General features: G+C 32.9%; 1 protein-coding gene across 1 annotated transcript in view; it reads right to left on the bottom strand.

Annotated features, from left to right (window-relative positions):
* Positions 1-221: 221 nt before the first annotated feature.
* Positions 222-25,254, bottom strand: part of BMT2 (base methyltransferase of 25S rRNA 2 homolog) — a 62,597-nt gene continuing 37,564 nt past the window's right edge. Inside the window, exons 4-5 of the mRNA XM_044678165.1 lie at positions 3,338-3,452; positions 222-1,409 (exon numbers count right to left, since the gene is read on the bottom strand). Of these exons, the coding sequence (XP_044534100.1) occupies positions 780-1,409; positions 3,338-3,452 (745 nt within the window). The 3' untranslated portion in view covers positions 222-779. The remainder of the gene's footprint in view (positions 1,410-3,337; positions 3,453-25,254) is intronic.

The following is a 25,254-nucleotide window of genomic DNA, read 5'->3' as shown; positions in this document are numbered from 1 at the left end:
TACAAAGCTTTCTCCTCCAAAGGTTTCACACTTTGGAGTAAAAAATAATTTTGTCAAAATCTACAAAAGGACACAATGTATGACATTCTCTCTTGAATGTGATCCTATGTCACACATTCCTCATCTCTACCAAATTCTGGTAGGACTTTTTATAATAGCAGAAGAAAAGAAACCACATTGAGTATTACTACTAATATCCATAAAGCACAGGCAATATTGGTTCATCAGCCAAAACTGAACGGAAAATAGCTTTCTGCTACAGACAATATTTTTGTTACCAAAAAAGAAAAAAATGTATAAGTGCGTCCAAAAACCCCTCAAACAACCCAACCTTTTACTTCACATCAAATTTAACTTGTGAGTCATCAAAGTGCAAACTACAGCTTTCTATGTAAATACCTCATATTTCCCCCACTTCATCTTAAATTCCAACAGTATTTAAAAGGAAAAACAAAGGAAAACATAGCAAATGATGCTTCATTTCACACAACAGCACTGAAGAGAAAAATGTACCTTTCTATATTTTAGTGCTACAAATCCTAAAGACTGTAACAGCAGTTTCTGTTACAATAGGAGTCATTTTGCATGAAATTTTAAGCTTTTTATATAAGAATAAATTTTAAAATTTAGAAGTTGAAAAAAATAGCAAACTCTGTAAACCTTTGCAATTTTTCTATGCAAACCATGTTTTTAAGTACTGAGCCCATGTTAAGATTTCAAATTAGTTTAGGCAAGAAAGGAGTCTGGACTGAAAAGGGCTTTTTTTTTTTCCATTTATATTAACTTAAAAGTAAAATAGGATCTTCTAGCTCATAGAAAGGAATTGAGCTTGCTTGACTTTCTCCAGAATCTGAGTCATATGGAGCATCAGGAAGCTCTGTGAAACTATAAGCCAGCTGTTCATCTTCTATATCAGATCGGACATAACAGGAAGGATTAGAGTATTCCTCATCTTCTACACTGTTGAAATCTTGTGGAATATATAGCATTCCTGGATAGTTCCTGCTAACCAAGTCAATGGTAGTTTTTAAAGATATTTTCCTAAATGCCATTAGATGCATATGAGAAAATTTTGAATACTTGAAACGTTTAAAGCCTAGAGATTCTATAGCAATCTTCCAGCTTTTCATCATCATAGCATGACGGTTCTGATGGGAGGAGTCAGGAGTGATGATAAGTAACAGGCCATTTAATACTAAAAGTTCATGGGCTTTTTTGCAACAAATCCATCGCTGATAAGGTGATGGGAAATAAGAAAGGAGGAGAGAAAAAACAACCACATGAAAAAGCTCTCCGGGAAGAGAATCAATTGGGTTTTTCAGCTGTTTCAAAAAGGCATCTATTGTATCTTGTGCAAGTTGGAGTGGCTGCTGAAGTTGCAGGTTCAGGAAGTCACATTTATAGACACTCTGGGGAGAAGAAAAGTAGGGCAAATTAAGACTTTGACAATTACTGTTTGCTCAGAAATTAGAACAATCATGGTCATACAGCTTCCATATTCCATAATAAAGCACATACCCTTAGACAAAAGATATTATGCTAAAATTCATGAACATTTCCTAAATATTTATGTGAATTTGTGTGACTAATTTTAATTTTCCTTATAAACTTCAACCAGATTCAGTGGTATCCTTTTGGATGAGGCATTATAAAAAGGGAAGAAAATTGCCAGAAACAGCTAGGTTTATATTTACTTAAGCTCAGGTTAAGATCAGGTTATTAGTAAAACAAATTTAATAAGTCCTTTCAAAACTTAAAAAAAATTTATTTGAAATTAAATAAAAAACAAACCATACCATTTAAGATTCAAAAAAAAGATAATAATACTGACAGGAATATTGTGTTAGATCAAATACAATAATTTAATAAAGATTAAGTGTTGAATCTGGATTAAAAAAAAATTACCCAAATATAAGTAGTGGAGGGTCAAGATTTAAGACTGAAGAGATTTTAGTAAGTTGTCAATTAAAAGAATCAGCAGTGAATAAGGTTGCCAAAACAGTAAGATTTCATTTCTAGGAATTGTGTGAAGACTGGGAGGTAATGACAACATTATAGTCTGCTTTGGTCAGACAGCATCTAAAACTTTGTTTAGAATTAGGTGCTACTTTCTGGAGTGTATCTAGGAGGAAGTCTAAGATGGTGAGGGGACTTGAAATTACATCATGTGATAACTTGAAATTACATTATTTCAACTTGGAGTTGGTAGAAAAGCTTATGATGGAGAAAGGGGTATATGGGAAGTATATGATGATTGTCTTTAAATATCTAAAAGGCTTACATGGGGAAAAGATTATATTTGTTTTTGGGGAACAAACAGGAAAAACTGGAACCAGTGTTTAAGTTTTAGAGCAGTAAATATCGACAGAGAAACGGATAACTTCTTGTATTAAATAATGAATTGATTTTTGGAGTCACACAGATGCAGACACACACAGACACAGACACAGACACACATTTAAAGACCAAACTGCTTTAGCTTTTTATTAATTCTTAATTATGCAAAAAACCCAACCACTTAATTATATTGTCTAGAATGACCTTCTTTCTAACTGGCAGAAAATGAGCAAAGAAGTCAAGACAGGGAATTCTCTAAGAAAACAAAATGGTCTAAGGTCACAGAGATTACCTCTGCAACTACAAATAACTGGATTTTTGGCGGGGTAGAGTGGGGAGTGGTTTTAGGGAGAGGGTAATAAAGACCCTGTGTCATTGGATCACAGACCTTGTGATGACAGGGAGCTCTGATACCATCTAATCCAATGGCCTCATTTTACAGAAGAGAAGATAGAAGACCAGGGAGGCTGAGGACTTGTTCACAGGGCTCAAGGCCAGGACAGAGAATAAATCTGAACTCAGGTTCAATTGACTCAACCTAGTTCAGGTTATGAGGAAAAGTTAAATGGATCAATTGCTTTATTTAATGGGGCAGACAATTCATATGGCACATTTTGAAAACAATTTCTATCAAAACACTTTCACTCCTTAATATTCCAAACAGGAAAAAGTTTGACTACGCTTCAATTCTATATTATAGCCAAATAACTGAGATGGAAAGAGAAGAAAAACCAAGAGAGAGGGAAAAAAAGCAGCAGTCCAAAGTCATATTAAAGTTCATTACTAAATATGAATATGAATATTTAATGATATAAATATAAAGATATGAAATAAAGATATAAAAGCTAATATCCAATACTATAAATTTATTTTTTAAAATATGGCTAGGTAAGTCAGCTATATAGCCAATATATTACCTGCCTCTGTAACAAGTGTGCTTACATTTTTAGGAATAAGTACATTTTAAAATATATTTGTAAAACAAGTAAATTAATGATACCTCCACAGCAGGTACAATATCTATGCCGACAGTCAGAAATTCTTCAAATTTTAAAAATGGATTAAAGCAGCTGCCAACATCAAGTAATCTGATCTTTCCTGAGGGTTGTAGCAATCTGAAAATAGAGATAATGAAAATTATGAATTGTTGTTTGAAATATAACATTAAGTAATTTGCATATAAGAAAACATGTAGGTAAATGTGGCCCAAATGATAACAGAAGGTAGTCAGTCCATTCTTTGACCATTTACATTTGATAGAATGGATACAATGTATGAATCTCTATCTTTTTTAGTGATTTAAAAGGACTAGATATTGATTAATTTCTTCTTACTGTTACAACTAATGAATTTTTCTCAATTTTCTTTTTATCTTTCTAGTCTATGATATATTTGAGAAGTTGCAGGACATTTAAGTAAAGGGGGGAAAAACCAAAAAAAACCCACAAAAATTAAAATGAACCATTTTAAAAGATAACAAAAGTTAACTAAATGCAATAAGTGGATATTTCTTTTAATCAAAATACAGAGATGTCGCAAATAAGAAAGATAAATATTCAAAGACAACAAAATTGTTTTTATAAACCACTGGTATTAATTCTGATCAGATGCACAATAATTTTTTTAAGACACTTACCCTTTCTCTAAGAATTGATACTAAGTATCGATTCCAAGGCAGAAGAATGGTAAGGGTTAGTCAATTTGGGTTAAGTGACTTGCCTAGGATCACACTGCTAGGAAGTGTAAGAGGGTAGATTTGAACCTAGGACCTCCCATCTCCAGGCCTGGCTTTCTATCCACGGAGTCACTTAGTTGCTCCCAGAGAAGGCCTGAGTGACTCCATCTCAAGTTTGTCATATACATGAACACTTTTAAGTTTCAAAGTATATTAAAAAAAATTGTTTGTGGAGGTTTGGTAATTGGAGGCTTATGATGGGTATTTCTGGTTACCTTAATCAAATGTTTTTTTTAATTATTAATGGCTGTATCTGTTTTATGTTATTTACTAAACACTCAACAGAGCCAAATGCTTGAGTTCCTTTTAAAAGCAAGTTATATTAAATTCAAGTTGCCATTTTTAATCATGAGAGAATGCTCAGGATTATAGTGTAGACCAAATTTAAATTCTCATGACCCAGAAATTATTATACTTCCTTCTGTTGACATATTATTGGTAGAATCCTTATAGGTATTACCCACGAAGGACATTTTGATTTCATTCTTATGTTCAATACAGAGATTATGTTTATTATCTTGACTTCTATTTTGGTAAACTGATGTTTCTTGTTCCAAATGTACTTCAGTAGGGATCTTACTATTTCTTTTGATCTAATGTTTATACATTCTCTTACAGCTTTTTTGGCAAGAAAGTGTTCCTATTTCTTTTGCTGCCTTGAGATGATGAGCCCTATGTTTAGTAAAATTTGTTTTTGTTAAGAAACTTTCCAAAAAGTTTATGATTCATTTTGTAGTTCTAAAGGTATATATGAAAACTTTGTGTAGGTAGATGGCAGAGTATAGGCCGGGACCCAGATGAACTCTCCCAACATTCTCTTCTAAACAACTTTAAAATAATGCCTCACATAAAATTTTGGAGCAGTAGATCTGATAAAAGGCCAGTGGGAAACACTTAACCTGCCTGAGACAACTTAGGAGACCTTCAGGAGAGATCTGAAACACCAGGGTGGGCACCGGCCTGGAACAGAGCAGGAGGACCAGCAGTGAGCCATGAAGGCGACAATGACAACTGAGACAGCAGCTTCAGTAGTTCCTAGTATAGAAATGGGTAAAGGGTTGGACAACTGGTCAGAAAGAGATTACAGAGGTCCCTTCTAGCACTGGGTGCAGCTGATGCTGATTGGCAATTCTACTGCCCATAAGCACTTCTGGATCAAAATTCCAGGGCAGAAAGGAGTATTTGTGATTGGCCACAAGGGACCAAGGATCCTAGTTACAGTTCCAGGGACAATGGAAGCACTTATACTTGTGGCTGTAAGGCATCAGAGGCTCTTCCTGAGTAAGAGTACAAACCAGGACAACAGTGTCTAAGCCTCTCCTAGGATCATACCACCTTCAAAGCATCAAAAACTTGTAGACTCCCAGAACTACCTCTGAAAGCAGCTATGTGAAAGCACAATGCCTCCCCACCCCCCAGGTAAGCAGAGTCCAACTTTTAACATGAATTTCAAATTGGGGGGGGGGGGGGGCGCGGAGCAAACAACAAAAAAGAACTTGATCATAAAAAGCTATTACGGTGGCAAGGTAGACACCAAGACAAATTTAAAAGAAAATAATATGAAAAAGATACAACTAAAACAACAACAAAAAAGTTAACTGGACCCAAGGCCAGCAAGAATTACTACACGAGTTAAATAAGGAGATAAGAGTAACAGAGGAAAAATTGGGGAAAGAAGTTAGAATGATGCATGAAAATTATGAAAAGAGAATTAACATTTTGGTAAAAAAGAGGCACAAAAATCTGGAAGAAAATTACACCTTAAAAACAGGCACAAAATCCACTGATGAAAGGAACTCCTTAAAAAACAGAAATGGCCAAATGAAAAAAGAAGTACAAAAGTTCACTACAGAAAATAGTTTCCTAAAAATTTGAAATGGGCAAGTGGAAGTGAATGACTCTACAAGATTTCAAGAAACAGTGCAAATCCAAGTCAAAAGAATGGAAAAAAATGAAAAAATTGACCAAGAAAGTAGATTATCTATATACTCATGGAAAAATGCTCAAAATTACTACTGATGAGAGAAATGTAAATTAAAACAACTGAGCTACCACTTTACACCTATCAGAAATGACAAAAGCTGGAGGGGATGAGGGAAAACTACACTGATGAATAGCTGATGGAGTGTTGAACTAGTCCAAGTATTATAGAGAACAATTTGGAACTATGGCCAAAGGGCTATAAAATTGTGTCTACCCTTTGAAACAGAAATATCACCACTAGGTTTGTAATGGAAAGAGATTAAAAAAAAGGTAAAGGAATTATATGTACAAAAATATTTTTAATAGCTCTTTTTGTGGTGGCTAACAACTGGAAATCAAGGGAATGCTAATCAGCATAGGAATGGTTGAACAAGTTGTGGCATATGATTGTGATGGAATACTACTGTGCTATAAGAAATGAATAGATTAGTTTCACACAAACATGGCTAGTTTTATGAACTGATGCAAAATGAAGTAAGAAGTGGGAGACCATTGTGCACATTAACAGCAAAGTTGGAATGATGATCAGCTGGTGAAAGACTTGCCTACTCTGATCATACAATGATTCAAAACAGTTTCAAAGGATTAATGATGAAAAAATGTTATACACCTCTGGAGAGAGAAATGATGAACTCTAGAATCTTTATTTTCTTTAGCTTTGTTTTGCATTATGGCTAATACAGGAATATTTTGCATGATTTCACAGGTCTAATTATCATAATGTTTACCTTCATATTGTTTACCTTCTCAATGGGTAGGAGAGGAATGAGAGAGAAAATCTGGAACTCAAAATTTAAAAAGAAAATGTTAACTAAATAATAAAAAATTTTAAAAGCCTTATTTAAAAAAAAATTTAGGACCTAGATATGGGAAGTCCTAGGTTCAAATCTGGCCTCACACACGTCATAGCTGTGTGACCCTGGGCAAGTCCCTTAACCCCCATTACCTAGCCCTTACCACTCTTCTGCCTTGAAACCAATACACAGTATTGATTCTAAGATGGAAGGTAAGGGATAAATTTTTTTTTTATTTAGTATATTAAGTGCTTGCTATAGGCAAAGTCCTGTGCAATGCATGGGTGATACATACAGAAAAAAATAAAAGAGTTTCTATTCTCAAGTAGTTTATATTCTTTGGGGGGAGAAAAAACATAGATGGTTTCTACTGCAAGTTAGCTAAAAAGGCACAATGGCCCTTAGCAAGCAAAGGTGAAGCTGATAGTAATGCCTCTTCTTTTAATAGAACTTCCAATGATGAACCATTCCTGTTGAATTATTTCATGGTGGGGAAAAAAAAACCCATCACATTTTTTTCTTGGTGGTTGTTATGCCAGGTGATGTTCTAAGGTATTCAGTCACAGTCCTCTTTTTTGATATTTTTATGTTCTATGTGCCTTACCTGGAGGAGGCTGAAGTATTTGTAGGTATTACTGTGATTCAATGTGACTTCTAGATTCAAGTTTAAAGCTTTATTTCCCTGTTATAAAGAATTTTATAATGGCATTTTAAAAAATCATAGGAGAAGAATTCCATACGATGAAAGAGCTATTTGACTAATTTTCCAGCAGGGCCATAGAGCTTGTATCTTGATACCTAACCATGTACATTAAATGATTAATAAGCTGTTTTGGTTCCCCCTCCCTTTTTAATTTGCAGGTGGCGGTAAAGGGTTTAAGGATAGGCAGATTCACAGGAGGTTTAAACTGTCTCTCTGAAAAATGCTACTGGTTTTATCTGAATTATTCTTGACATGGTATTAAGTGTTATACTTTTATAAAAGAATACAATTTTAAATGTGAATATCACATATTCTAGCCTTTTCACAAAATAGATTATCTACTATACATGTCTAGAGTAGATGTGAATATAGGTTATTGTGAATGTGGCCTATTATTATCCTCATTATTAATAATAAGGTAGGTACACAGGTTGCAGAGATAAGCATGAAAGAATGTAGCAAAGATGATACAGAGGTAAGAAACAATCATGATGGGTTAATTATGGTACTGCTGACATAAATAATCAAAATATATTTCATAAAAAGAAACAGATTTCAGGAGGAACTTGTAGCAGTATCAATATTTTGAATTTGGTTCCAGTCAGACTATTAGGTGTAGATATAAGTTGGAAATGGGAAATTTTTATCTTGAGATGCTAGAACTAGATACAGGAATTTGGGGGCATCCTCATAGGGATGGAGTTGAACAATTTTAACTACATAACTACTTCAAAATGTTCTAAAGATCAAATGAGCATTTATAAAGCTACAAAATATTACACCTATGACTGGCAATGCCAACTACTTACAGAATGATTTTAATTTGGAAATAACTTATTAAAAATCATCTTAACTGTAGGAAATATTAGTGAGATACCAAGCTGAAATTGTAAAGAGTACATAAGATCACCATGGGAGAAAAGAATAGAAGAGAAACAACATGGAAACAGACTTTTGCAAAGGCCTTATGCTAAGGAGGTAGGAAAAGAAAGAGAAGCCATTAGGAGAAAAAGAAAGTTTAAAGAGGTGTAGAGGAGAAAAAGGAAGATACCACATTGTAGAAGCCTACATAACTAGAGAAAAATCAAGGATGAAAAAGGTATCAACAGCAAGTGCTCTAAAGAGCAAAAGGCTACAGACTAAGAAAAACCTATTGAATTTGGCAATTAGGTGATCAGTGACCCTTGAGAAAGCAATTTCATGACTATGGTTAACATAAAAGCCATATTGTGGGAGTGACTGACAATAGAAAACCAATATGTAGCAATTATTAAAAGTAAAACTTAATTTTTATTAAGTTGACTTTTAAATTACTTTAAAGATAAAATAGACATGACTACTCAATGACAAATTATAAAAAAGTAGAATTGCTATATATTTATCTTCACTGTATTTAAATATGTATATCACTGATACAAATAGAAATTACCAGCTTAAAAATATTAACTTTCATTTCAGAACCTTTAAAGAAGTTGACTGATTTCTAAACTAGCAATTTCATAAGCAAAAGACTTAAAAATATTTTTTCATGACTTTCATAATTTTTATATAAAGTAAGAAAATAAATTATATCTTTAGGTTAAAGTGTTTATATCCATGACAAAGACAAGTTATTCCCTATGTTCAGTTAGAAAAATCTATTTTTAAATAAAGCAGAATAGACCTGATTTAATCATGTAAAAATATTCTCATCTATTAAAGCAGTGTTGAAACTTAAAAGGTGCTTTAGGCTTTAAAAAAAATAGATATACTCACTAAATAAAATTATTATGAAGAAATGATAGTAAAATTATGCCACCAGTTGATTTAAAAAGACTCCCAATAATAAAAAAAATGGAACACCCAAATAAGCACTCATGATTCTGGCACCTAAGTTATTTTGGATAACTAAATATTGTTATACATATATATTTTGATGATATGCAATAATGGAAAGCAGCAGAGAATCATAAGATTTAGACATGATTTAGATATGGGAAATTTTTATCTTGAGATGCTAAAACTAGATACAGGGATTTGGGGGCATCCTCATAGGGATAGAGTTGAAAAAAATAATTTGCTCAAACTCCTTCATCTTGAAAATAAGGAAATTCAAGCTGTACATCGGATAAAACTCTGTTCCTGGAGTCAGAGAAGTCTGAGTTCAAAGTCTTTGCCTCAGACATTTATTAACTGTGTGACATCTGGCAAATAACCTGATGGTTTCTTCAGATATAAAATGGAGATAATAGTAGCACTAACAAAATGGAGTTGCTGTGAAGATCAAATTATATATTTGTAAAGAATTTAGCAAAATACTTGGCACATAGCATGCTTTTTAATAAATGGTTGCTTTTTAACTCCTTCCTTCCATAGACTATATGTACTTATATTCAAATAAAAGTATATTTAATGTTTTGAGATTTCTTTTCAAAGCAAATAAAAGCTGTAAAGCACAAGTTTGTAAGCCTAATTATCTTTCAAACAAAGACAAGTATTTTTCTCAATTTTATTAACATTTGAAATACTCTGGTTTATATAAAATTAAGAATTTTAATGCATAATTTTTAAATTTTAAAACTATTTTAAAGTAGTCAGTTGTCACCTTGTCATTTTAAGTCTATAAATGCCCTTTGACATTCATTATAATCTGTTACATCTACAGAAAATGAGGTTCAAGGCATCCAAGAGTTGGAAGTATCTTCTTGAGTCAAGACCAGTCTAAGAATCCCTTCAAAAGCATTTCTCCAAATGATAATCCAGTCTGCGTTGGAAAACCTCTATTGAGATATTTACTTTCATTGTTAGGAATGTAAAATGGGCACCTACTGCTCTTGATTGCTCCATCTAGGTCCAAACAGAATAAGTCTAATCATGCTTCCATACAACAATTCTCCAAGTTCTTGAAAAATAACAATATGACTGTCCTGTGACTACGTTTTCACTTGTCTAGGCTAAAGAGTTCCATCCCCACTTCTGCCAGTTCATTCCATCTATTCTTGGATGGCATAGTTCAGAGTCTTTTTACAACTCTGCCTTTTGGAACATGCTGCAATTTTGTCTAGGTTCTTCCTAAAATATGGTGCCAAGAAATGAATTTTGTCCTTTGATATGCCCCGATTAGGGCATATTGTAATAGAACTAATACTCTACTTCCAATACAATAAATATTAAACACTTATTATACGCAATGTGCCATTCTGGTAATGTTATCTCTATGGTCATTCATTTCGGCTGTGTTGTCTCAGACAGGTTGTTATATTGAATCTCTGGGAGCTTGAAGTTCAATATAACAAGGTTAAAGGACTTTGGCAAGGTGGTATGATTATTAAGTGATAGAAAAAGAACTAAAACAACTCAGTCTACTGTTCTTTTTAGCCAAAAAGGCTGCCATCATTTGTTGTTTTTTTAAAAGGCTATGAAACCTTAGTTATTCTTGGATCTTACCCTTTTACGTTCAAGTTAACCAAAAATGCATACAATGGTTATTATTTTAATTGTGAAGGACTTCTCCATAAAGAAATATCCTTTATATTTTTTCATGCAGTATTTATACTTCAACAGTGGTTCTGAGCTTCAAAAAAGTAAAATTTTTTGTGTGCTTTATTACACAAATTTCCATTGTAATAATGATTATTATCCACACAAAGTAGAAATAAATGCAGATATCTGACAATGAATCAAATATTTAAGCAAAATATCACAGATACTGTCAAATAATTCAAAAAGTAGAGGCAAAGATAAGGGGAAAAGTAGATGATCAAGTTGACACTAAGAAACTTAATATTTAAGTTAATAAATACAGATCTTAATATAATAATACAAAATACAAACTTTGAAGTGGCAAAATGACACAATGGATAGGGCTGAATATAGTAAGGCAAATGTGGGCCTCTCTTATTTATTACTTGTGTGATCATGGGTAAATCACTTAACCAGTTTCCTCCTCTGTAAAATGGAGCCAATAATATTGATATTACCTAACTCACTGGGATGTTATGAAGCTCAAATAAGAAAATGTACATAAATACTTTGCAAACATAAGAAAAATGAATTCAAATGTCAACTATCATAATTTTTTTTTTAAATCTTTTTTTTTTTTAAACCCTTGTACTTCGGTGTATTGTCTCATAGGTGGAAGATTGGTAAGGGTAGGCAATGGGGGTCAAGTGACTTGCCCAGGGTCACACAGCCGGGAAGTGGCTGAGGCCGGGTTTGAACCCAGGACCTCCCATCTCTAGGCCTGACTCTCACTCCACTGAGCTACCCAGCTGCCCCCCAACTATCATAAATTTTTTACATTGCATGATATAAAATTTAATAAGGTAACAGATCTCACCATCCAAAATTTGTTTTAACTATACAACAGTATTTTATATTTTCTTAAGAAAATCTCTTGTAGCCATCATTTATATATTCAAGGTACCTCATGAAAGAAATGAATGGCTCATTTTGAAAAAGCAGCTTTTAGTTTATAATTAACAAACTTAAAATGTATATTTTGTTTAACTACATGTTCTTGAAATTTCATGGATAAATAAAAACATTTGCAAATAAGGTGAACAATATATGGTATGGCATGAAATAACTGCAAAAACAGTTCTCAGCTGCAGCAAAGATCTTAAAAACTGGCCTGAGAGACTCAATCTGAGACAAATGGGAACTTTAATGTAGACAGAAATGATACGTTTGAATTTATTTTGCATATTAGATAGATAATCATTTGTTATATTTTCTAATAAATTCAATAGTAGCCTTTTGTGGATCATTTTAATATGAAAAATAAAACATATCAATTACCTAAAGATAACTGATGGAAAAAATGTTTCAATTCTAATAATTAAAAATGTTTCTATGAACTGCTTAAGCATGATTTTTACTTTCTGATCTGAAAAGACTTCAAATTTTAAACAAACACCTCTAGAGATGCTGGGAGGTTTGTTCAAAATTTGTATTTATTTTTATAGCATCTAAAGAAATTGTCTGTTTCTATGACTTGTTCTTTAGTACACCAATTATTTAGTCTCCATTTAAATTTGAAAGTTTTCCTGAAAGGCTCTACATTGATTTTTTATTCATTTATAAATCAGCAGAAAAGCAGAAATTATCCTTTGTTCTCACTTATCTGTCTATGGTGTTTTTAGAGGCATATGTTTTTCCCCTTTTATTTCTTCTAATCATGCCTTTTTGCTGTTGTCTTGTTGAAAATCATAATTGCTTCCCCCTCCTTTTTTTAGTTTACTTGAAGCAAAGTAAACTCTCCTATAACCCTCACTTTAAATTGTGCAAATATTCTAATTGTTTCTTATAAACAAAATATTGCTGGATTCTGTTTAGTTCATTCTGCTATGCTCTCTGTTTTATGGGTGAGTTCATCCTATTCACAGTTTTAATTGTTAATTATGTATTTCCTTCCATTATATCCCCTAACAAGTTTTCTTCTTTTGGCTCCTAATTTATGAACGATTGTTTAAGAAAAGGAATGAGATTACATGAACGATTGTTTAAGAAAAGGAATGAGATTACATGAGTGATCTGTAACTGATGTGATCTCTCTCCACTCCACTGCCCTTCTACTCTCACCCAGACCCTGATTACTGGTTCTTATACTTTCTTTTCTTTTAATTCTCTTTTATGATCCAATTTCCAAAGATGATAATTTGTTTCACTTGTGACTATTCCTTCCAATTCTATCCTTCCTCTGTAATTCTTTCTCTCCAATTTCCCTTTTCCCTGTTTGCCTGTTGAGTATAATGTTTTGCTATGAACTGTTTGTGTTTGATCTGTCTTTGTTCAAAACAGTGAGTTTCATATTGGCACCAGTTCAAGCTCCCTTCCTTCAGAATAATTCATACAAGGATTACAATTCCGCAAAGAAAAACATATTTTCAAAGACTTAAGGAATGACAAATGCAAAGAACCACTATAACTCCAGAGAATCAATGATGAAACATGCTTCCCACCTCCTGACAGGTGATGGATTAAAGGTACAAATTGAAATGTACATTTTTGGATATGGGCCAAGATGCAAATTTCTTTTCTTTTCTTTTTTTTCTTTCTTTCTTTTTTTTTTTGCTTGACTATGTTTATTGGTTGCATGTTTGTTTAGGGGTTTGGGGGGGGGGGGTTTCGGTTGTGATGGTCATAGAAAAACAAAACCAAAAAAAGCCATTGTAAGTGAAACATTAAAAACAAGAGTAAAGGAGATTCTAAGGGAAATCTCTCCCATATCCATAAAAAAAGAAACAAAGCAAAGCAAATAAATTCTTGTAGCAAATATATATAGGCAAGCAAAACATATCCCCCACATAGAGCAGGTCCAAAAATGTTAGGTCTTATTCTACATATTAAATAAAGCTCAATCACTCACCAACTTATCAAAATGCCATCAAATGATGTTATTTCCACATATTAAATCTACCACCAAGAGGAATATTTACCACTATTAAAACCATTAAGACTATTTAAAACAAAGTTCTATTAGACACATATGCAATTTTGCTCGTGATTCCCCCCCACTCCATTTATTTAGATGTACTTTCTGATCTAAAAAAATAAGGCAATTGTGTATTTCAAGTCCTAACTAAATTCCACCTCTTACAGGAAACCTTTCTCAATAACCTCTTGATTCTAATGCCTTTGTGCATCATTTCCTTCTTTATCCTGCACATATCTTGTTTTACATTTTTGTTTGATTGATGTCTGCCTCATTAGACTGTGAGCTTTTTGAAGCCAGGGATTAATTTTTGTCCTTCTTTATATCCTCAGCACATAGCACAGTGTCTGTCACACAAGCTCTTTTAATAAATGCTTCCTAAAGTTTATTTTCCCTTTAAATTAAAAGGCTGATTTCTATAATGCATATTTGTCAATATTGCAATTCTAGAAGATTGTAATATATTGAATGTAGATAATTTCACGAATACTAGCAAACAAATACTTTAAAATTTTTACTTTAGTCAACAGAAGATTTAGCTATTACTTGGGAAAACTGTAATAACTGAACAAAAGTGTAATCTTAGATGTAATGGGTAAATTAAGTAAATGACCTTGTGAAGGACAACTCGCTAAGATTTCAGTATAGTGTTTTCTATTTTCAACATGCAATCCTACAGTCCCTATTTATATCTTTCTCTGATAAAGCATACTGTGTACCCTGCTCATTCCTACATTCTTAATACATGAAAATGGTACTGAATAAAATAAAAAACCTGGATAAAAATTCTAAGGTACTACTGGCTATACTTTAAACACCTCTCTTAAATATTTATTTTTCACTCCTTAGTTTTCCCACTTGTTTATTAAGTTCAATTATGTAAAAGGCCTTTAATTTGCAAGATGAAGCAGAAATAAAGACACCCTGAAGCAAGAATTCAGAACGTATAATCCTTTCACTGTATGGGGTCTTTCATTATACTATTTCCCTCTCGCTCCTTTTTATTAAAAAAAAAATTCTAGTGATATGAATAGGATCTATAAAAAATAGATGGTAAGTAAAATTTCTCTAAAATAATTATGAAATATCAAAAATACTTGCACATGTAATCAGGCTTAATTTCCCTTTTTCCTTCAAGACGACCCCAACTTACCCTGACTCTGGATAAGCATTTATAGATTCTCTAAAGAGAGAGCTCAAAAATTTATCATTGCCAACTCTTTGTTTTATGTGAATATATCATGTTTATTTTTCTGAGTATGGGGTAAAATATCCTAACATTTTTCATATATTCTACCTTCTAAACAGTTTCTAACTTAAAGCTTATATTCTGTTAGGAAAATGCCATTATAAAGGCTTTATAAAATAAATCAAAGGTAATTTGGGGAAGGCAGGAGAGGCATGAACAGCAGGGAGGCAGGGGAAATCAAGAGGCCTCATGTAGGATATGACAACTGAAGCATACTTTGAAGAAAACTTGGAATTCTATTTGGTGAGGAGAAAATATTCTTCAGACATGGAGGAGAGCTTATACAAAGAAACAGAAGAAATGTCATCTGTGAGAAAGAGAAAAAAAGGCTACTTTGGCTGGATTGTAAAGTATGTAAATAAAGAGTGATCCACGATAAGGCCAAAAATGTAAGTTGGAGCCAGGTTCTTAAGGATTTCAAATGGCAAAACATTTTTATTTGATTCTAGAGGTAACTGGGTAACACTGCTTTAATTAGCAAGAGTAATAACAGTCAGGCCTTTGGGATATTACTTCCTTAGTTGTGTGGAAGATTTTCTGTTTTATTCTACCAAGTCTGAAAAAGAAATGTGACCTATTACTTCTCCTCAAAAATAATGTGTCCCCCCCCCCCAAAGAATTTACAATTGTCAAAATGTAGCAATTCTGGAACTTTGAAGTTGAAAGGTACAATGTAACTTGTAGTCACAACCTTAAATATCATTTTTAACAGGCTTGAATGAATTCAGGCAATATTTACCCTATTTATTGGTTCTTGTCTTTCAGAGTTTTCACAAACTTTTAAAAAGGGCTTCCAGGGCAGCTGGGTAGCTCAGTGGGGTGAGAGTCAGGCCTAGAGACAGGAGGTCCTAGGTTCAAACCCGGCCTCAGCCACTTCCCAGCTGTGTGACCCTGGGCAAGTCACTTGACCCCCATTGCCCACCCTTACCAATCTTCCACCTATGAGACAATACACCGAAGTACAAGGGTTTAAAAAAAAAAAAAAAAAAGGGCTTCCATCTGGATTTGTGGATGAAGTACCCATACTGATGAAATAACAAATTAATGAAGTATTAAGTATTAAATCACGTTCAAAACAATCAAAGAAGAGACACTGTTTCTTACAGCCTGAATTCAGGGCAATGTGCTATTTTCTAGTGTGTTTTTTAAAAGCATTTTTAGGAAACCAGATTAAGGCAATTGAAGTGTCTCTTATTACAAAATGATTATTACACTAGCAAATTATTCCTGATTTTGTGAGATTTTAAACTGTACCACATTTTTATAGTTTGCTTATTTTTCCTCCCCTTTTGTGAAATTCCTCCATCCTTAACTCCAAGAACCAAACTCCAAAGTCTTAGGAATTGCAAATTCTTAAATTTAAGTCTCAAAAACTATTTGGAAGACATCAAAATAGGAATAATGTAAACCTTACTCAAAAGTAGTTTCCTAACCCTAATAGAAAACTTAATTTCTATTTGCTTTCATTTTTAAAGCACTTTGACATTCTAGTGGTCTCATTTCTAACAAAACACTAGGAGAAATGAAGCATAGAGAATAAATGACATATTTTTTATTGTTACATGTTCTGATTCAGACTATAATATAACCTTTGAAGATATCAGAAAGTCTCAAATAACTGGCATTTTTTCAATGGTGAAAGATGTTGCCAAAGAAAGTTTTAAAAAAACCTATAAAAGTTTTAAATCCTTCCAGCTTCCCAAACTTGGGCCCTTCCCTCTTTTGTCTAAAACAAAAAAACACCCAGATTTAGAGCTGGAAGGGTCCCGAGAAATCACTTATTTCAGCACTTAGTATCCTCTTGTTATTATTATACTACTCTGCTATAAAAAAAAGTTTTAAAAAAATACACATGGTAACAAAAGCCAAAGTATAAATTTTATAACCAAAGATGTTATAAAATGCTGGGTTTATCTTAATAATCTCCTGCTTCTTTGGTGGGAAAGAAACAAACATTTATTTACTCTTGTGCCCAGCTCTATACGGAGTTCTTGTACAAATACTATTTTATTTGATTCTCACAAAACAACTCTGTGAGATAACTATCTCTATTTAGTTAATAATAAAAATGATAGTTAACATTTATATAGTGCTTATTATGTTGTGAGGCACCATGCTAAGCACTTTACAATTATTATATTAAGATCTTTCACAGCCATCCAAAAAGTAGGTGCTATCATTATCCTCATTTTATAGTTGAGGAAATGAAGGCAAACAGAGGTTAAATGACTTGCCCAGGTTATACATCTCAGGAGGTATCTAAGGCAGGATTTGAACTCAGATCTTTCTAAATTCAGAACCAGTGTGAAGTTCTTAATGCACTATATCACGTTCTTGCCTCAGAGATAGAAACCCTAGAAAATAAATAAGAAAATTTGCCTAAATGTGCTATGTGCCATGTTGGAAAGAGGAAAAAAACTTTCTTGGGAGTTATAAGCATAAGCATTCATCAAATCATCTTCAATCAACAGGCTTTAAATGAATGTTGAACTGATTTTCATTATAAGCTGGTAGCATGCCATAGGTATGAAATGAATCCTGTCCTAGTACTCTAAAGTATGATATAAGTTCCTGTTTTTCTTTTTTGGATTTATATCCCTATAGGTACCTTGCTCTTATAAATTTTTAATACTTGCTAGATAGGATTAGATTAAAAGATAATACTTTGAAAGAACTTAGAAAGGGTAAGGAAATTCACTAAGAATAAAATAGAGCACTATATATAATGAATAAATATTCTGACATACATGATGTCATATACAACTAATATTAATGTTTCCAATACATTAACAACATATAGCTCCCACCCCCAAAGGGTCTGTAGTACTGTTGATAGACCCTTTTGGAACTATAAGGCAAAAAGTAAGAAAATAGCTCACTTACCTGCCGCTGGTGGATGTGTGCCTAGGCTTAACCAATACAGAGCTATTTTATAATTTAATACATCTTCATGTTTTAAAAAAGACAATAAGAGGAGTAAACTTCACATTTAATTATCTCAACAATCTTTCATAACATGGACAAGGAATGCTAAAGAAGATAAAAATTCCCTATTTAATTTAATTCGGCAGTATCACACAACTACTATGCACAAAGTACTATGGCAGGGCTTGGGATACAAAGCAAGTGCCCTGACATTACAATATGGGGGGGAAACAGACTTATAAATACAAAATTTAAAAAGCAATTTTATGAAGAACATAAGTGCTAATATTTCAAGAGTAGGGGATAGAAGAGGCATCAAAATGGCAAAGCAACGACTTTTTTAAAAACATGACAATGAAGAGATGATAAAGTGGAGAATAAAGGGTAATGATTTAAAAAGTGAAATCCTTAATAATGCTGAATAAATGAAGCATTACTTTATTAGCTTTAAATATCAATATTATATAAAGCTTTCCATATGATCTATTTTGCTTAATATCTAATTTTTATAGCTTCTAAAATATCTCATCCTCTAAGCCATTAATTTTTACATTACAGGTATTGACCTCCTTTGAAACATTCTTCCTGCATTTAGTTTTGGATCCACATTAAGTGATTTTTAAATAACAAGTATGTCTCTTTAAGAATTAAATATCTGGGAAAAATCATAATAAGCATTTTCAATGGCAGGCTTTATAGATATATCTATATATATAACAGATTACATATATATTATATGCAACATAAAGTTTGTGACATTTTCATGCCTTCTTGAGAAGGCTATAAGTGAACATAAAATAATCTTTCTTAATCATTATAAGGATTAATGTATCTATTTAAATAGTGATGCCTTAGAAGAATGAAAAAGCTGGGTGTGACTACTTGCCCACATACTAAATGGGCTCAGTCTGACTTGCTTTTTTATTTCTTTTTTTGTCCCTTCTTGCCCATTGCTTTCACTTCTTGATGATATCAGTGCAACTGTCCACCCTTTTAACTGGCCTTGGCTTAAGAAATCAAACTTGTTACAAATATTCAGATGTGAAAGAATAAAAAAGATTCTTAATGGACCTTAACTAAGGGAGTACTGAGTTAAAATCCTGCCTCAGACAATTCCTAGCTGTGCAATTCTGGGCAAGTCACTTTGATCTGTTTTTGCCTCAGTTTCCTCTGAGTAATACTAATAATAGGACCTGCTTCACAGGGTTGTTGTAAGAATTAAAATGAAATAATATTCATAGAGTGCCTTGCAAATATTTGGCATAATATAAATGCTATTATCCCATCATTTAAGCTTTAATGTTCAGAATCTATGATACTTTAAAGACTCAAGAGGTGCTTTTATTTTCTTCTGGATCATGATTGTGTTTTAGATAAATGACCTTTGGACAACTGGGATGCCAATGTAAATAATTCTGGGGCAGGATAAGAAACTTCTGAACATGAAAGTTTTGGAAAATACCATATCATGATATAAGGGGAGTTTTTTGTTTGTTTTTTAATTGGAACTCCACTAAGGACACAACTTGCTCTGTTTATGGAACTTACTTTATCACGAATAGCCTTAGGGAGTTATCTAAAGGCATTGAAAGGTTAAGTGACTAGTCTAGGGTCATGCAGTCAATGTATCAGAGATAAAACTTGAACCCACCCCAGGTCTCTTTGATCTGGACAAAGTGAAAAAAATGGAAAGAAAGAGTGTTCAGGATCCTATTATAAAGAAAAGAAGGATGTGTGCTTTACTCTCCAAGTGGACAGTGAGCCAGAGTACAGAGGGCTCTATTTCCCCTACAAAGTGTCCTGAGGGGTGTTGGAGTTTCTGCAACAAATGAGAGTAGGCCTAGTTTTTAAAAATCAAGTCTTTCAACTGATGAAATAACTAGGAGTTCCTAATAGACAAGACTGAAAAATATTGGTGGGGAGGGGAAGAGAAGGGGAAGATTTTAATATAATTAGTGGATTTGGAGCTGGATGAATGACATGAGCCTAATGAAAAAAAGACATTAAAGACTCAAAACTTGAAGGAAGACTTATTCTACTGGTGAATCTTAAGGATATACTCTAGGCTGTAAGATATTTAACATTTATCAATGATTTGGGTAAAGGCGCAGAGAACATCAGGTCTACAGATGATAAAATGTGACACTTTTGCTTGGTTTTAACTTCAGGCTACAATGATAGATCAAACAGAGTAAGATTAAATTTAATAAGGCAGTAAAATGATTGAGTAAGTTGTGTCTTCAAAAAATTAGAAATGCGCGGTTAATGAAGCAAACGATAAAATAAGCAATCATTAAGAAAGTGGGAAAAATAAGCTTCCACAACAGAAGAGATGTTAGCTTACTGTCCCAATTGCTCTTTTGCACATGCCATGGATTTCATCTGGTGATGGCTAAAAACAAAAGATGACCTGTGCCCAACAGCAGTTTGGGTGGATCTATACTGAAGGTTTCCACCACTCTATTCTTGTTTTTCTCTTTTGACTTCCTAGGATGCCTCCTATGCAATGGTTACAGAGACAGAAAACCATTAGGATTAACAGGTGGGGTAGAGTCCCACTAACTGCATTAAACAGCCAAATCTCCTGGGGTCTTCCCTTGGCAGGAATTAAAAGCTCCACAAACATGCCTAACACATCCAGAAATGTGATCCTCACGCACCAGAATTCCCAAGTCAGGAAAGAAAATATTCTGAGTAGAAGAGAAAATACAAATCATAGAACTACATTAAAATTGGGTAATTCCAGATGTTAGTGAAAAAAATAAAATAAACAAAAAAAAAACACAAACCAGAACTGGAATACCATATTCCAAAAAGCAAAAGAAAACAGGCAACTCCAGATTATCTTAAAAAGTTAAGCATAATAGGGGAGAGAGGTACTTTTAATAGAATTTGTTACTTCCAAGGTCTTACATGAAAAATCGAAGTGATAAAAAATTAGAATTAGAATTGTGCTTCAGATGAATTCAAAAAAAGGAAAATCGTCTTATATAACCTCAACCCAAGACAATAGTTTTTTTAAAAAAAATACAGTTGAGAAATAATCAAGGAAAGTGAATAATGCTTAAAGGCAAATATTAAATATATGGATATCCCACCCACAAACTTAGTACAATATTTAAACTTTTAAAGGAAAAGCTAAGACTACTAATTGTTGAGGCCTTTAATACACCTCTTTAAGAATGGATAAATTATCTGAAGTTATCAGTGATAAATCAATATTTAATAAGTGTCTATTGTGTGCTAGGCATTGTGCTAAGAGCTATAAATTTAAAAAGAGGCAAGTATCTGCTCTCAAGGACTTTATATTCTAATGGAGAGAGGGAGAACGACACGGAAACAAATATATACAAATCAAGTTATATATAAGGATAAAAAGGAAAAAAATTAACAAAGAGAAGTCAAATGAATTAAGAGGGGTTAGAGAAAACACCTTGTAAAGGAGAATTTTAGTTGAAAGCCAGATGATCAGTTGTTAGAATTGAAGAGGGAGAGCATTTCAGGTATGAGGGACAATCAGAGAGAAGGCCTAAAGGCAAAAGATGTAATGTCTTGTTTATGGAATAGCTGGAAGCTCAGTGTCACAAGTCTGAAGAGCACACATTCAGGGAGAAGAGTATATATAAAGACTGGAAAGGTAGGAAGAGACTAGGTTATGAAGAGCTTTGAATGTCAAAGACAATTTTGTATTTTCTCCTAGAGACAATAGGCAGCCAGTGAAGTTTATCAAGAAGTGAAGTGACATGCCTATCTATGAGATATCTTTGGTGATTATTAAATATAAAGTTTCAAAAATACCTATTTTTGGTATTGTAGCAAAACTTTACAAAAACTAATTGAGTGCTAGAATTTAAGGAATTTATAATTTGGAAATTAATTTCCAAAAAAAATAAATCAGTCTTAGACGGGAACTAAATAATTTTATCCTAATGAAAGAGGCCAAAGAACAAATTAAGAGAAAAGATAAATTAAATTAAAATCACAAATTTTATAGAAGTAGCTCAACTCGTTCTTAGGAGCAAGGAGTCAATGTGTGTTAGGTATGTAAAAACACACATCTAGGGGGCAGCTGGGTAGCTCAGTGGAGTGAGAGTCAGGCCTAGAGACAGGAGGTCCTAGGTTCAAACCCGGCCTCAGCCACTTCCCAGCTGTGTGACCCTGGGCAAGTCACTTGACCCCCATTGCCCACCCTTACCACTCTTCCACCTATGAGACAATACACCAAAGTACAAGGCTTAAAAAAAAACAAAACAAAAAAACCACACATCTATACACATGTGCATATGCCATCAGAATATTTATATTGAAAGAAAAAAGACCAATGAATGGAGCATGCAAAAAAATACCAAACAATTGCAATAAAAATGGAAATTCTGAAAATTTAGTTAATAGTAACAAAATATAAAATGTAATGTCTATTGAGCTGATAAAAGTCTGAGTTATTATTGAAAAATAATAAAACAGATCCATCATTTACTAATTTATTTTGCCTTAATAATGAGGAAAACCAAAAAGGTGAAACAAAAAATAAAGAGTACAAGAAATTATTAGAAATTACATCAAATTATATGCCAAGAAAATAAAATTTAAATGAAATGAACAAAAAAGTAAATGGAGTCATATGCCAGCTACTGGTATAGCTGGATATACAAATTATTTAAAGAAAATGTAATCTTTATTAACATAAAATATTCACAAAATTAAGACATTCTACTTAACTTCTTCACTGAGACAACCATGGCCCTGATGCTATGATCCTAAACCAAGGAAAACATGTCAAATTATAGACAATTATCTCTAATGAATACTGATGCAAAAGCAACCAAAATATTAGCAAAAAAAAGCTCTATTATGTAGCAATATACTCTTAAAAATTCACTATATTCAATTGGATTTGTACTATGAATGCCAAGGCTCAAAGAAAATGGCATTTTTTTCAATGTATGCAGAAAAATCTTTTGACAACATATACCACTCACATCATGTAAGAAAGTATCTTTCTTTTACATGATAATATAATAAGAAGAATCCATCCAAAACTTTAAAAAGCTGTCGTTGTTTTGTAATGGAGAAACATTAGAAACTTTCCCAATATGGCCGAGAGTAAGCAAAATGCCCATTACATCCACTTTAATTTGATATAGGGTGAGAATTAGGAGCTACTGCAAAAAAACAAGAAAAAGAAACTGGAAGACTAAAAGGCAAAGAGGAAGAAAAATTAACTCTTTTGCTATTACTGTAGTTTATTTTCACAAAAGTATAACATAAAAATCTTCAGTGAACAAAATTCAAGAGGTAAGAAATGGCAAAAGATGTCATTCCATTTAACATAGTCAAAATTTACAACTAAAAAGGAAAATTTGCAGATATAAAAAAAAGTAGCATATTAAGTCCAATGCTACAGGGATCAAGGGCAGATAGGTGTTGCAGTGGAGGGCTGGACCTAGAATCAGAGACTTAAGACACTAGCTGTGTGACCCTGAGCAAGTCATGTAATTGTTTGCTTTAATTTCCTAATCTGTCAAATGAGCTGGAGAGAAAAATGGCAAACCACACCAGTATCATTGCCAAGAAAACCTTAAATGGGGTCACGAAGAGCTGGACACAACTATCCAACTAATTGACCTAACAACAACACAGGAATCAAATTAAGAGAAGAATTTTTCTGGCTATGGATTATAAAAAAGAGAACACAAGATTAGTGGAAGAGAGTAGATAAGTAATATTTTAAAAATTATGAAGTATACTACAAATCTGTAATCTAGTTCAATCTCTTCATTTTATAGATGAGGAAACAGGTTTAGTTTGTTTGTTGACAAGGTAATATATTCATTAATCCAATCATCTCCCCAAACGTGGTCAAACAAAATATAAGTTGTTTCTACATTCTGATTTGGCTATGCTAGTATTTAGCATACTGTGGAACACTCATCATTTACTGAATAGGAGAGAAGGCCTTAAAATACACACAAGCTAAATGTTAAAGCTGAATGAAATTAGATTTATTTCACTTTGTTTCCTAGGTGATACTAAACATTTTCAGATTTCATCTTAGTGTACCCTCATATAAATATCATAATATCTTAGAATTTGCTGAATTCAGTGTAAAGACCTCCTTTATTGTATTCACCTTGTAGACCCATGGTACTATAATTATAATTAAGAATCCTGGGATTTTACAGACTTCATTTCATCAAGCAATAAAGGTCGAAAGTCTCAAATTTATAGAATGGAAAAAATATGGCAAAGGAATGTTACACAGTTTCCTCAAGGTCATTTTGTGAAGTGGTTGTAAAGTTGGGAACAAAATTTAGTCTAGCTTCATAGGGATCCTATAGAATAGAAGAGAAGGACACTAATTGGGGGAGAGGGGGAGGAGGAGAGGATTTTTAAAGTGTTTATAATCCAGCAGAAAACAGAACTTTGTTTCAATTGTATGAAAGCTTATGACCAATGGAAGGATTTCCTAGGAATGGAACTGTAAGATTAAAAGTAATATCCAATAATTCCAAATATTATATTTTATAAGATTTATTAATAATCACTTGAAATAGAGGAAATAGAAAGACAAGAGTAAAGCCTGAGTAAAGAGAGGCAGCTTTCCCAGCCACCTTCCCAGGAAAAGAGAGCAGGGTTACAGAACCTTTATCTCCAAAATGTAAAGAGGTAAGGTAAGGACAAAAGTAGGATTCTGGGAAATGGAGTACTAGGGTACAAAAATCTAATTGCACAGAACATAGAGGGGAGAGGGATACACTGGGAAATGTAGGTAATGTAAAAACAAAAAATTAACAATGATGTTTTTAAGAGATTGCTTTAGGTAAAAGGCTGGAGACAATGTTACATATGTAATCTACTAGATATGTGCCATGAATTTTATTTTCTGATATCTCACACTTGGAAGGTGGCAGTGATTTTTTTGTACTGCTGCTTTGTATTTGTAGTCATATAAGAAAAGGCACATTTCATCAGCATAAGTTAAATAGGTATTGATGTGTTAAGGAATTTTTAAGTGGTTATAAATTAAATAGTTTAAAGCACTAAAAATGCCTGGTTTTAAAAAATACAGAAGTCATACAACTGTCATATTTCTTATGACCCATATCTGATTTT

Source organism: Gracilinanus agilis, chromosome 5, assembly GCF_016433145.1.
Source record: "Gracilinanus agilis isolate LMUSP501 chromosome 5, AgileGrace, whole genome shotgun sequence".
NCBI lineage: Eukaryota > Metazoa > Chordata > Mammalia > Didelphimorphia > Didelphidae > Gracilinanus > Gracilinanus agilis.
Note: the sequence above shows the minus strand (reverse complement) of the source record. Positions and strands in the feature narration are given on the sequence as shown.